The 14,055-nt window shown below is 38.6% G+C and overlaps 1 protein-coding gene across 4 annotated transcripts in view; it reads right to left on the bottom strand.

Moving 5' to 3' along the window:
• Positions 1–928: 928 nt before the first annotated feature.
• ARMC1 (armadillo repeat containing 1) overlaps positions 929–14,055 on the bottom strand; it is a 50,694-nt gene continuing 37,567 nt past the window's right edge. For 3 of the 4 annotated variants that reach the window (XM_073331016.2, XM_073331015.2, XM_073331017.2), the window contains exons 4-7: positions 8,102–8,291; positions 3,881–3,997; positions 3,706–3,780; positions 929–3,141 (exon numbers count right to left, since the gene is read on the bottom strand). In XM_073331016.2, the coding sequence (XP_073187117.1) occupies positions 2,950–3,141; positions 3,706–3,780; positions 3,881–3,997; positions 8,102–8,291 (574 nt within the window). In that variant the 3' untranslated portion in view covers positions 929–2,949. The remainder of the gene's footprint in view (positions 3,142–3,705; positions 3,781–3,880; positions 3,998–8,101; positions 8,292–14,055) is intronic. The other variant, XM_073331018.2, reaches the window with a different exon arrangement.

The following is a 14,055-nucleotide window of genomic DNA, read 5'->3' as shown; positions in this document are numbered from 1 at the left end:
TGGTAATGGGCTATCACCCTTCTGGTAATAAGGCACACTAATTCGAGGAGATGAGGAAGAACAAAAATCTCTCTCCCTGCCCCAGGGCATCAATATTCTTTTCTTCCCTTCTGTGTCCACAGTTGAATGGGCCTCACCAGACTGAAGCCTATTATTGGCAGCAGCAACCACTAGAGAGTCCGGCACAGGGTGAGAGTGAAAATACAACAACCCTTATAAGGTGTCTGATAAAACTTTTCAGCTTTCTTAGATACAGGCTGACAAGAAGCATGGGTAGCCCAAATAGTCTCAGCAGGCTACAAGAGACCATCCAGCACAGATGGTAACACTAATCACCTGAAAATAGCACCAAAAACATTGAATACCAGATGTAATGTCTTCGCACAACAATGAAGGTAAGTTCAAAGTGGATGCCATAGAATCCACCAGGTCACAGAATTGCAAAATGTTCTCAAAAGGAGATGACACAGAAGCAATACCCATATGTTCATCAGGTGCCAAATCAGGATCAAAGTCTCTATCCATCTGATAGCTCCTCTTGTTGAACAGTATCTCCTCATCCCCCTCTTCAGGCAGAGAATCAGGCACTATTGCTGAGCTGCACGTGCACTCTAATGGGCACTGCTGGGAGAAGGTCCTACCATTTGGCTGCACCAGATAGCACAAAACCTATGTTAATATGCACAGTCACTCGAAGAATACTGTTTAAATAAAAGCACATTCTAAAAATATTTGCAGCATGCAGGACATAACACACTAAAGAAATGGTTGAGCATGGGTCATTTGATATTATGATGAGGTATTTGTGTTTCTCTCTCTTGAAATCCAAAAATAAAGAGCATGAGCTTTTAGAAGTAGAAAACCCAAGAACATAACAGAAGTCAATTGTCATTACTATACCCCAAAAACCACAGGATGCAGGAGTATGTTTAGTTTAGTTATATTACCCTTTATTATTTTACAATATATTTCAAAAACTTGTACAGATGCCTTAACTGTTTTACAAGACCTGCAATACTGTCAAAAAATAGCATACCTAAAGACTGAATGCACAAACTGTAATACCTACTTGTATTGAACCATTAATATCCAAAGGGGTATAGTAATTTAGTAAGTAGATGTGCAGTAATACAAAATGCAAACAAATGTTAACAGAGAAAAGTAAACTTTGCATTCATGGCTATAGAACAGAGGGCTTTTCAAACACATTTGGTACTGTAACATTCTAGACTGCAAAATGAGTAATATTACATATTTAAAGCAATACATGCCCTGGAAAGCTTGTATTTTCAATCTGTGCGTATAAACCTGAATCAAAATGAGCTAGCTACATTAAAAAACAGAGACATCTAGTCTGAAAGTAACCTTTTTCGTCCCCGAATGACACTGAATTTGAGTTGGTCAACTCTGACTTTTGTTACTGTTGTTATTTTACACTATTCTTTCCTGTACACTGTTGCATTAATATGAAAGCCTGTGAATGATTTTACTCCCTGCCCATAACACTGGGGAGTAACTTTTATGGAGCAAACATTTGTCTCAGTCTCCAAATTGAAAATGTAGCCAATGTTATAGCATGGATGTCATCACAAAAAACATTTTTTTTGGTCAGTTTTATAATAGCATTACAGTTTTTTAGCTGTATTCCTGTGAAGCAACAAAGCAGTACTGTAGTTTTCAGAACACTGAAAATGCTTACTAATATTTCAATATCTACTTTCATAGATTCTACCTACTTTTGCTATCTTTTCTGGTCACAAAACAGAGAGAAGATGTTAATCACCAAGACATCTTTAAACTTACACTGTCTGCAAACAACAAGACAAAACCAATTGTTCAGGTATGGTTTTTGTCTTATCCACGTTGATGTGCTTTCATGGGAAAATAATGAAGGCAATAAGAGGAAACAACTACAGTACTACCGATCAGATTTCTGCCAAGCAATAAAAGTTTAAAGTCAAAATTTATGAGAGTGGCACTGTGGCGGAACAGGCATTCAATTTGTTTTATTTTTCAAGTTTATGAAGTTTCAGTTACCATTATAGTCACTTATAGTGGGCACTATCTGATAACGGAGTAAGGCCAACAACCCACCTTCTATCTCAGAAGAAACTGCAATAAGCAGTTGAGCAGATCACAGCTGGATCTTGGAGTATGATCTTCTTAACCAGCCTACATGGCAGTCAGTAGTATCTGGTACTATATACACAAAGTCACTCACACCCATCATTGAAATGATTTTCCTACAGCAGTTTATTTACTGTATAACATATACATACATACATACTTCTTTCTGCTCATTTAATCCCTTATATGTTAATCTCATAGCTCACCAGTGGTTTAAGGGCTGAAAAATATTTCAACAAACATAAGGGGTTATAAAGTTCAAGTGTGTAGCAATTTTATTTTCATACAGAAATTTAATATGAAATGCTGGTTCTGAACATGGTTGGCAAAAATAAAAGGCAAAACAAAGGCAGGGTATATTTTCATCTGGAGTCAATGTCTAGAAAACCAAAAGAAATAAATCTGAAATAAGGCAAAACAAAAAAGGCATTTTGATTCATGCACAACTAGAACTAATAAGAATTTCCTTTCAGAGGTCCTGAGACTTGAGTTGAATGGGTTCTCCCTATCGCTTGCTTCGTGTGAAGTCAAACTTAAAGCTCCATAAGCATAAATGTTTGGTTTTTAATAATGGACCCATTTAAAAAAGGAGACAATAAAATGTACGTGAAAACAAACAAAAGCGACTTGATCTGAGGCCTCTGTCCTTTGACCTGCCTAACAGGCTAAATGGCCAATAAAATGTAAAATGCAGCATACATTTGTGTAATCTAAAATCTTTTCGTGATAATTTATTGCAAATTGCACTTGGCAGTTCACCACACCAATGGAAAACTGGCCACCCTGTTGGTTGTTCATGCAGTCCTTTAACCACAACGCAAGTCACCAGTAGAAAGACCTGGACAGAAAGTTTGCCGCTGTGCTGAGCCAGCTGGCTGCACCTTCTGGGTGTGACCCAACCCGGGATACTGCTTTGTCTTGTTCCTTTGTAGGGCTTTCATCCTCTGGCAAATAGTCAGGTAGATCTGTATTTTGCTCTACTTCTACAGGAGTATCTTGGAATGGAACCAGCACCTAATGAATAGAAGAGTTCAAGAAATTGTCAAATGCTGTGAATCAAAATGAATACAAAAAAAGACAAGGGCCTCATCCTGAGAGGCAATGAACACTTCCCTAAATAACTGCCATGGTAGATATTAGGCACTGTCAATCCATTTTATTTAGACCATATGCAAGAAAAGTACAGGTTTAAGGTAAAAACATACCACCAAAAAGTCAGACTATCTTTCTCTACAGCTGTGAAATAAAACCACATCATTGAGATTTGCCTTCTTGACAGAAACCAAATCTCAGTTTCCAGACTCATCTCTCCAGGTCAGGAGAGTCTAGTGTCAGCAGGAGATGGCTGTCCTGTACGGTTACACCTCTTGCTAACAGTTCAACAGTAATTTCTAGGAATACTATTATATGGATTCACATCTTTGGGCAGTATACACTTTATCCTCTTTATGTTGTGTATGAATCTCTGACAAGTACAACAATGTACAGTTCCTTAAGAATAGAAGTGATGGGCATTGTAGTACAGGTACCAAAGATCCAAGCCAGATCCACCTCTAGTTAGAATGAACTGTATCTCACCTCCTCTCCACTTTCACTTTTCACAACTTGCTGTGCTTTCATAACTTTGGTTGATGCTATTGCTGTTGCCAAAGCCTACAAGAGGGAGAAAACACAAGGAAAATAAAGGAAAATAGTGTTATAGAACTGCAACAGATGCACAGGCCTTAAAGCAAGCACAGTTGCAAGTACTTACTTCTGCTTTTAAGTCTGAGCGAATTCGGACCACACATCTTTGAACCGCCATTTGAAATGTAAAGCTAATAACTCCTTTAATTTTCAACAAGGCTTCTTCACAAAGATTCCTTCGAGACTAAAAAAAAATAAAGTATTAACATGCAAAGGCCATACAAAAGTATTAACCGTGGATGTTATGACAAACTCCTGCATCTTTTAAGACAGTTGGTAAATAAGGTAATTTTGCAGAAGAAAATAAATAGTGCTGGTTACAATTATTTTTAATACACATACACTGACATTTCATATTGCTACAAACCTTGTCATAACAAAATTTACAACATTTTTGCTTATATTTTAAAAGTCAGACAAGGATGGAATCAACTGTAAATAATCAGGAAAAAGTGCTGAAAAGCAAAGAATGTTTTTCTCCGTATGATCAGCTAAACAGTCCCCTGAGGTTAAGTCCGGATTGAGTGGAGCGCTCATTGATGTGTAGTTAGTGTTTAAGTTGCTATTTATCAGACACCTTGTATCCATACTGACTGAATGCATCAAAGCAGCTGTTGTATCCTTCAGCTACCTCATCTGTGGCAGCTCATGGACATCAAAGCACAGCATAATCTTAACTCTGATTTCAAGGGAAAAAATGTTTGGTTAAAAAACCAACTGCATGTTATGTTTAAAGCAAGTGACAATGCCTACTGTGCAATAACATTACATTGACCTATACTGGTTGCATCTAGTCTACATTACCTTAAAATGTTTTCTTACTTTTTCAGTATTTAGAAAACAAGATGGTTACTACAAAGAGAGTAAAATATCTATTTGGGAGACTGTTACCACAAACAAAAAAGCTACATTGTAGTGGGTTACCAGAGATAGATACATATATACACACCTTGACAGTCTTATAGACTCAAGTGTTAGTCAAGTTTCATCAATCTGCTAACTAACTGGTTCAGCTAAACTATACAGAGGCAAAACTCAGCTTACTTCCATGCACATATGAATGTCATTTTGGACTGTATTAAAGAACATTAATAATTAGAATTGTGGCAATATAGTAGGCCTGGGATATCTTTACACAAAAGTGTGGGGGGGGAGGGGGCAAACTGCATTGTACAAGTGAAAGACAAATAAAACCACTTCTGGCCACGAGGAGGGAAGGCACAAAAGGGTGAGAGGCAACATGGTTTAGTAGACTAAACAAGGGGTGATTGCATGGATACATATATCAACTGACAGAGTCTCTCCTTCTGAGAGCTTGGTCAAATCATATAATCTGTGCCTCTGTTTCCCTAAATGGAGTAATACCTATTCCACAGAAAGTTTACTACTTTAAGTTGTAAAACACTACATGAATGCTAAGCCTCAGCAGAGTGTGTACAAATCCCTTCACTAGCTGGAGACTTGGCAACCTCCAGCTATTTGGACAACTGTCCTTTCCATTGATAACTATGAACAAATCCCAGCTGGGCAATCCTTCTACCACAGCATGGAATTTAGGGTTGGGGAAAACAAAACCTAAAGGTAACTCAGGTATCCATGTTTTATATAATGAGTCAGTTAAGTCTGAGATGCATATCAAAGACTCATCTTGCCAACTGTTCCCAAAACCATCAGGCCAACTCTGTGTACTGTGAAGTATCATAGAATATCAGGGTTGGAAGGGACCTCAGGAAGTCATCTAGTCCAACCCCCTGCTCAAAGCCGGACCAATCCCCAATTTTTGCCCCATATCCATAAAGGCCCCCTCAAGGATTGAACTCACAACTCTGGGTTTAGCAGGCCAAAGCTCAAACCACTGAGCTATCCCTCCCCCCCTACCAATAATTATGGTAGACAAGTCATTTGCAGTTCATGGGGGAGTGGGAAGGATAACAAAAAGTGGGCCCAAAAGTGCTAAGGCTGCCTCTCGTGTAGTGTTCTTAAAAATTAATAAAAGATTCTGATTATTTGGGGCTGACAAAAAATCCTGCCAACTCCGGCTAAAATTATACAGACTACCCATTTGTTACCACTATGAAGTCTTATTGGGAAGATTAGACGGCAGTAGATCAATCAACAGACTTCTGTTGTACTACATTTTTTGTTTTTTGACTGAGATCATTATCAAACTCTACAGAATGTAGCTTTATTTTGAATGAACTGATCAAGAACTATTTGAGGTCTCCAACAAGTCAAGATAGATTTACAGGATTTCCAATCACTCTTACAAAACATGAACTGGTAAAAAGCCTTAAGTAGGTCAACTCTGACATATGAATTTCCAGGCCCAAAAAATCAGACAAGTCTATTCAAAACTTCGAATTCCTGCAGATGTGTTTGATACATTGAAATAGTTCTTAAGTTTAAAAAGAAAAATAATTTAATAAAAACAGACTCTGCTCTTTATTCACATGAATACACAGAGGAAGGTAATGGGTCATCGCTGGAGCCAAGAGTCAATTATGGGGGCAGGGAAGAAGCATTGCAGACAGAAACTGGTTTTTTTGCTTTAATTTTGGCAGGGATGAAGTTAGTTATTTGACAGTAAGAATGTTTCACAGACCTGGCAAAAAATGCTAAGGCCAGCCATGCATATGCATACACATAGATGAAGTTACACACATACCTCAGACCGAATCTTCTTTGTCAAGTGCTATATAAAGCTAAATTATTGTTATTGTTCACATCCTCTACCATTGTATAGTTCCCAACTTATTCTAACACTTAAAACTGCTTTGTAGGGATGTTTTACTGCTGCTGTGTTATTCCAGGCACCTCGAATATCAGTAGGGTTTCTTTGATAGGCTCATGAAACTCAGAACTATGTACATTAGCTAATCCAGCCAGCACACAGCCAGATTCTTCTTTTCCTTTAATAATGAGCTGAGAAAACATGCTGGTGTATTCCAGGCAACCGGAGAAGCCCGAAGTTCTGCTCTCTGGATCCAAACATCTAAATACCTTGTTATACACTTTTTACTAGGATAGCAATGAATATCTTTGCCACAACGCTTAAAAAGTGAAATTGCAAAGAGCTGCATTAGCTCCATTTGTCAGGGAACACAAATAAGAGGTCTTCAGACCTGCTGGCCTCAGTCCATTTACGGGATTATATGTACTTGAATTGGCAGACAAAGGAGAAGTGGATAGAGTTTATCTGTGTTTTAGAGAAGCTTTAGAGACTCTGATGCACAAATGATCTACAATGTTAGTAAACATAATAGGAGCATACTATTGGAATGTATTAAAAACTGGTTTGAAGATACAAAAGCAAGTGATGCTGATAAACGAACAAGTGAAGGGTTCCAAGGTAAGTACTTATTTCTTTACCACGCATACAAATGACTTGGAGTACAATCTAATTTCAAAAGGAGCTAAATGTACTCACAAGAAAATATGAGGAAGGGAATGCTATTGATAAACTGGGTTCCCAGACATGCTTACTTGGAAAAACGTAAAGTAACAAAACAAAGGATCAGGTCTGATCATTTAAAATGGGTACAAAGCTGAAGATACAGAGACCTGAGGGCATTTGTGAAGAACATGCTTAAAAAATCTACATGCTATTTGGCAGCCGTAAAAAAGCAAACATAGCCCTGGGGTGTTGTACACAGGGTATGGTGGATAAATCTGTAGAAGTTATTTTGACCTTACATAAAGACTCAGTGAGATCTCACTATCTCAAGTGCCAGTCTGGTCACTATAGTAGAAAACATCTCACAGACTACAAGATGATGTAGCAAAAGGACGCTAACAAAATTCAACGTTCCTTAGAGTTATAATAGAAGATTAGTCAGTGGCTAGAATCTCTCATGCTGTACAGGCAATTGTGAAAAACAAGGAATGGTTTTGATTCCAGTGCTCTGACCACAGAGAAATATCATGAATCGAGATTGATAAAAGGCAGTACCTCAATTATTCTAAAGGTGACTGAAACAGGAAACAAAATTGGCAAAGATGGAAATGGAATTATTTAAAAATACAAAGTTACAAAGCAACTAGCCATAAATATTTCTTGCATTAAATGTCTTTAAATTATATATCAGTATTTCAAAATATGACTCACAGGAGTTGCTGGCATACATGAAAATAATAAAAGCATTCTTTGAATGCCCTTCTTTTTTGGTGCAAAGTATGTTTGAATATATTTTGCACCATATTTTGAATATATTTTGCATGTACATTATCACAGTATTTCCCTATCATTTCCAGTCTGATTCCTAATGATAAGTACTTAGGATTTACTTACTGAATCATCAAGGCCATCTATATGTAAAACCACTGTTTTAGCACGTTTATTTGTACTGCCCAGGAAAAACTGAGCTTTCCGCCGGCAAGAATTCATTTCATTCACACCATCCATGTCTGACATGTTGGAAGCTTGAAGGATGTCATAGACTTCAGAGGCTAAAAGTTTAGTCTCCCCTGGTGTAGTAGTCCTTAAAGAAAAAATAATACATTGAGATTTATAAGGATCTATTTTCACAGTTTTATTTCAATTAGCTGCCCCATTTATGACTCAGTATCTTGAATGATCAGCACACTACGGAAGCATTTTATATAGCTAATATGCAGTTAGAAGAAAATATTCCTTAATTTAAAAAAAATAAAATAAAAGAGAGGGTCTACCCAACCCACTTCCATCATCCATATGCCAGTGCTATTACCAGCCTGAAACTGAAGCCAGAATGTTTATGTTAATTTTATACCTGTGAGCTTCTTTTGCACCATTATTTTTTAATGATATATCAAGAACACTTTTAGTTTTTATTTCTCTCTCTGCTATGTGTCATATCTATTTAGAAACTTGCAAACACAATAATTAAACTGATTGACAAACTTTGATAACCCCCCCTCCCCACAACATGTTGATTAGGATACACAATGCAACCATGTTGTGTTCTATTTGCTTAATAGCATCTTTGATTAATCTCAGTTCCCAGAACTATGTTGACATAGCTGGTGCTACAAAAAGAAAGCAAATGCAGCTGTAGATATAACATAAATAGTTGCCTCTGTACGAGAGGATATCAAACTGCCTTAGAGATAAGTATTCCATCTCTTACCTACCTTGTGGGGTACCATTCCCATTTTACCTGGAATTTTACATTTTAAATAGAGTCACAGAGATTAAGTAACAAGTCAAAAGTTCTGCAGAAAGTCAACAGCAGAGCAGGGTCTAAAACCCACAAGTTCAGACTCCCAGGTCCCTGCTCTAACCATCATTCCACACCCTTCTCGACTGTGGATCTTTAAAAATAGCATTGTGGAGATATTCCGTATTAAATAAGTTAAAAGTAGGTTAAAATTGGTGGCATAAGCTATATGGGAAGCTTTAAAGGAAATGAATTTAGATATTAGACTGGACATCTTTCATTATTTTCTTATGCTTAATCACAACTGAATTTAATGGGCCAAATTCATCACTGAATTAATTTCACTGATTTCAATGGAGGGCAGGATTTGACCCATCATTAATAAACTATAATATTTTGAATGAATAAAAACAACACTACAGCAACATCGTACAATGCATCTTACTGTGGCCAATCATAGGCATAAATATATTGTAGTAAATAGCTAAGTTTTTCCTTTGAAGCTTTCTTCCTTACTATTTCATCCCAATAACTAGCCCGGGTCAAACATTACCTCCATCCCAATTTCATATCACAGAAGAATAATGTTGGAGCAAAATCTTAGTCAATTCCCTCCCTCTAGGTCTCCTACTGAGTCTTGTCTTCTCTTCCCTGTGACTGTCTTTTAGATTGTAAACTCTTTAGGGAAGAACTATCTTATTTGAGTATCAGTACAATGTTCACCATGCCTGCACTTAAATTAAAGTGATACTGTGAGGTTTGTCCTAAAGATGATACAAAACAAGACACTGGGGCCTGAACCAGTACAGCATTTAAACAGTCACTTAAAATTAGGCACATGCTTAAGTTCATCCCTCTACAAGGAAAAACATACTTAAGTAAATCGAGGTCAGATAAAAAAGGCATGCTTTTTTTTCATGATACTCAGATTCACTGGACAAAATGCGTACATGTCGTCCACGGCTTGAAGTTGAAGGATGGCGTCTATATTTAGGTGCTAAAATTTGACAGCAGTGCCATGTGAGCTGATGCCTCAAGGAACGATAAGTTAACTTTCAAGAAAATGACAGCTTAACAGGGCACCATAACACTAAACAGCCGTTTGTTATGTTAAATTGTGTCCAACAAAATTAAAAGACACAGAAGCAAAGTCTTCTGTAATACCTATTCCCTTTCAAATATAATTTGTTTTTCCATTAAACTTAACTGGCCAGTTCACAATCAGTATAACTTTTTCCCAAAAGCTTTTTTCTAAATACAGTAATTCCTCACTTAACGTCATCCTAGTTAATGTTGTTTTGTTGTTATGTCATTGATCTATTAGAGAACATACTCATTTAATGTTGCACAATGTTTGCTTATAACATTGTTTGGCTGTGGGGGCTTGGACCCAGGATGGGCTGACAGCTCCCCTCCACCCTCCCAGTGCCTCCTGCCTGCTGGTGGCCCCGTAGATCAGCAACTCCCCCCTCTCTCCCTGCACCTCCTGCCTGCAGCAATCAGATGTTTCGCAGCATTTAGGAGGCTCTGGGGGGGACGCGGTGCGCAGCCTTCCTCCTCCCCCCTAGAGCCTCCTGAACACCCCGAAACAGCTGATAGCTGCAGGCGGGAGGCACAGGGAGGAGCGAGGACATGGGGCACTCGGGAGGAGGAGGTGGAGCAGGGGTAGGAAAAGGCAGGGTGGGAGGGCAGCGAGGGCTGGAAGAGCCAGGGGTTGAGCACCCCCCAGCACTTTGGAAAGAACAGCAAGAGGAGCAGCTGGATGATCCACCCTCTTTCAACCTCTGACTCCACCACCTCAACCAAGCTTCACTATCATCGTTGCTGAGTACAGTATTAAATTGTTGGTTTAAAATTTATACCTATATTACATTGTTTGTTTAAAACTGTTTAAAATGTATCCTGTATATCTATATAATGTCTTTTGTCTGGCTGAAAAAATTTCCCTGGAATCTTACCCCCACAATTTACATTAATTCTTATGCGGAAATTGGATTAGCTTAACATCGTTTCGCTTAAAATTGCATTTTTCAAGAACATAACTACAATGTTAAGCGAGGAGTTACTGAACAAGTTTCTTATCTTAGCCTTAGAGTACATCATGGAACACAAAATAATCAGTTCAGAAAAGACAGAGACTACGATAATAAAAGTTCCTTAAAAAAAAATCGCACTAAAAACATTAGCCATAAAAAGGCACAGAAACTACGATAATAAAAGTTCCTTAAAAAAAAATCGCACTAAAAACATTAGCCATAAAAAGGCACAGAAACTTAAAATTCGAAGTTGAATGGTATGCTATCTAATAATGAAATGGGACTTAATGTATAATGTAACAGTAAGCTGCATATATTTAGTGCTCCAATATCACAGCTGGCAGGAATTCTTATATAATTCCAGCTATCTTCATATAACTTAATTATTAAAATAACCTGCTAATTTGACAGCACAAAAAGCAAAATCTGCTATTTTTTACAGACACATTAAAAAAGTATTCTCTAGGTTGTCCCCAAAACAATCCTTTTTTTTTAAAAGTAAGGAAACTGCTATGGAAAAATCACTGAACAAATGTATTATCATTAACAACTTCTACTCATCAGTCTGCAGGGGAACACAAACTATCTTCCCATTCAAGTTAATGGGAGTTGGGATTGGGTACCAGAATCTCTGTTCACACAAAGATGATAAAACGTAAGAGTTACTATTTTTCAGAAAAGGTTTAGACACTATTTGAATACTGAACTGTAAATCAATGCATTAAGAAAGCTTAACAGTATAAATTGCAGATAACTAATTTTCTAAAAATGTAAAGGGTTTGTAGCAGGTTGCCCACAAACATAAGTATTACTTGACGGAGCGAGTTACTCAACAAGATTCAGCTCACATCGCATACGTACTATAACAATAGCAGTAAAATGAAACTAAATAAATGAACAGTCAGAGAGAGGCAAGCTGAAGTGATACCACCACAGTATAAAATCAGAGATACAAACCAGAAATAGGAATATCAGTCAAAGTAAAGTTATATGAAGTATCCATCTACATAATGCAATACTGCCTATAATTCCAATAACTAAGTTACAAACAAAAAATAGCATTATGCCAAATACATTACAGTTTCTAATGTGCTGGTAAAATAGAGTAAAATCTAAGTCTTGCACCAACCTGTTCCTGTTTCAGTTAAAGGGACTAACAATATAACATCACCACATGATTAATTAAGGATGAAATTATGAAAAACTAATACAATCATTACAAAATTGAACACTTTTTGGCAGAAAAATAAGTTGATCATGACCAGGGAAATACACTATGTATTGTAAAACCAATACCATATTTAAAACTTCTATGTTCTTTTGTGTTTGTATGGCACCTGGAACACTATGGGTGCTACTGGAAAAATAAAAATAAAAAACAAAAATGTAAACCACTAATGCACAGTATAAATACAGTAAAATGTGAACAGGCAAGACAGTCTAGCAAAGACTAAAATACAATGAAGTTAAATCAAAGCTCTAGCAGTACTGTCAACACTGGATCAAAGTAGTATGTGATATGTCAGGAGAGGATGTGTGAGATAGATCCTGTTTAAAAAAATAAAATAACTTAATTGCAAACACAGTAAACTCTGAAGCAATGGTGTGTGCGCTCAACTAAATGTGTACAGTTCATCACAGGGTTCTTATCTTTCACATTGTGATGGGGTGTATCTATTTCACCCAGATTTTTCGAAGCCATTCATCCTACAGACGGATGCCTCAGAAGTGGGGTTTGGGGCCGTACTGTCACGGGAGCTGGATGGGGAGGAACGCCCCATGCTCTACCTGAGCCGGAAGCTACACCCCAGGGAGACTAAATATTCCACCATCAAGGAGGGCTCAGCAGTGAAGTGGGCGATTGAGGCCCGAAGGTATTACCTATGAGGGGGCCCCTTCCGCCTCATCACGGACCATGCACCTTTCCGTTGGATCAACACCATGAAGGACTCGAATGCCCAGATTATGTGGTGGTACCTCTCCCTCCAAGACTACAAGTTCAGTGTGCTACACCATATAGGTAGGGATCATGCTAATGCGGACTTCTTTTCCTCAATGGGAGGGGAGGACAAAGGAGAAGGACCCTCGCTGGGTCCTTGCTTGAGGGATAGAGTGTGTGGCAGGGTGTAACTACCCTGCACTGACCCCGCTCAGGTTAACCGCACACTGTGGGCCAAAGAGGCCACCCCCCTTGCCTCTGCCGGGCATGCTCAACCAGGAGACAGGATATAAAAGGGAGTGGTCTAGCTCAGTCTGGGCTGGCTGAGGAGGAGAGCAGATGCATACTGGAGGCTCCTGCCAGGGAGCTGCAGGGGCTACAGACCATGGAGGTCAACCCACTGGGATCAACGGCAGAACCACCAGACCTTGGAGGAAGAGTGAATTGGAATGCTGACGCCCCCAGGAAAACTCACAGAGCAGGAACCAAGGGTAGGAAGCAACCCAGGGAACACAACTCTCAAAATAGGAAACTGAGCCAAACTGCAGACTCCTGATTTTACAGAGGCCTGGGTCAGGACCTGGTGGAGAAGGGTTGGCCAGGGTCCCCCTGCCCTGCCCCATACCTACCTCAGGGTGCAGGCACTACTCAAGGGCTCCAGCTCCGTGGCCCAGGGCAGCCCCACGGGGCCCTGTGGGGCTCCGGCCACGGTGCCCTGCTTTATAGGCTAGGGCATTAGTATCTATTCTAGCCACTTGAGCTGTAACCCATTATTTGTTGCATGCGACCTGACACCTTGTGTTGGGGTGTATCTACCCCATGACACAAATATTTAAGAGGTCAAAAATAGTGAGTAAATTTTATAAAGAGCAAATAACTGATCCTACTAATACTGTTGTCAATGGGATAACTTATGGTAATCAAAGCTATTCCAAATGGAAAGTGTCTGGAGAATTGGATCCTAACATTTTAAAGTTAAGTTTCATTTAATGTAATTTATGTATTCATGGAAAACAGCACCTGTTATGAGTCCCAGGGAAGCTGTTTATGTTCATAGTACTGAACCGAGTGAATTTCTGTCTTAACCCTAAAATGAGAGCTAACCAGTGTGGTTTCTGCACAGGTCGATTTA

The sequence above is a fragment of the Lepidochelys kempii genome, chromosome 2, assembly GCF_965140285.1.
Source record: "Lepidochelys kempii isolate rLepKem1 chromosome 2, rLepKem1.hap1, whole genome shotgun sequence".
Lineage (NCBI taxonomy): Eukaryota > Metazoa > Chordata > Testudines > Cheloniidae > Lepidochelys > Lepidochelys kempii.
This window is presented reverse-complemented; position numbering and strand designations above follow the sequence as displayed.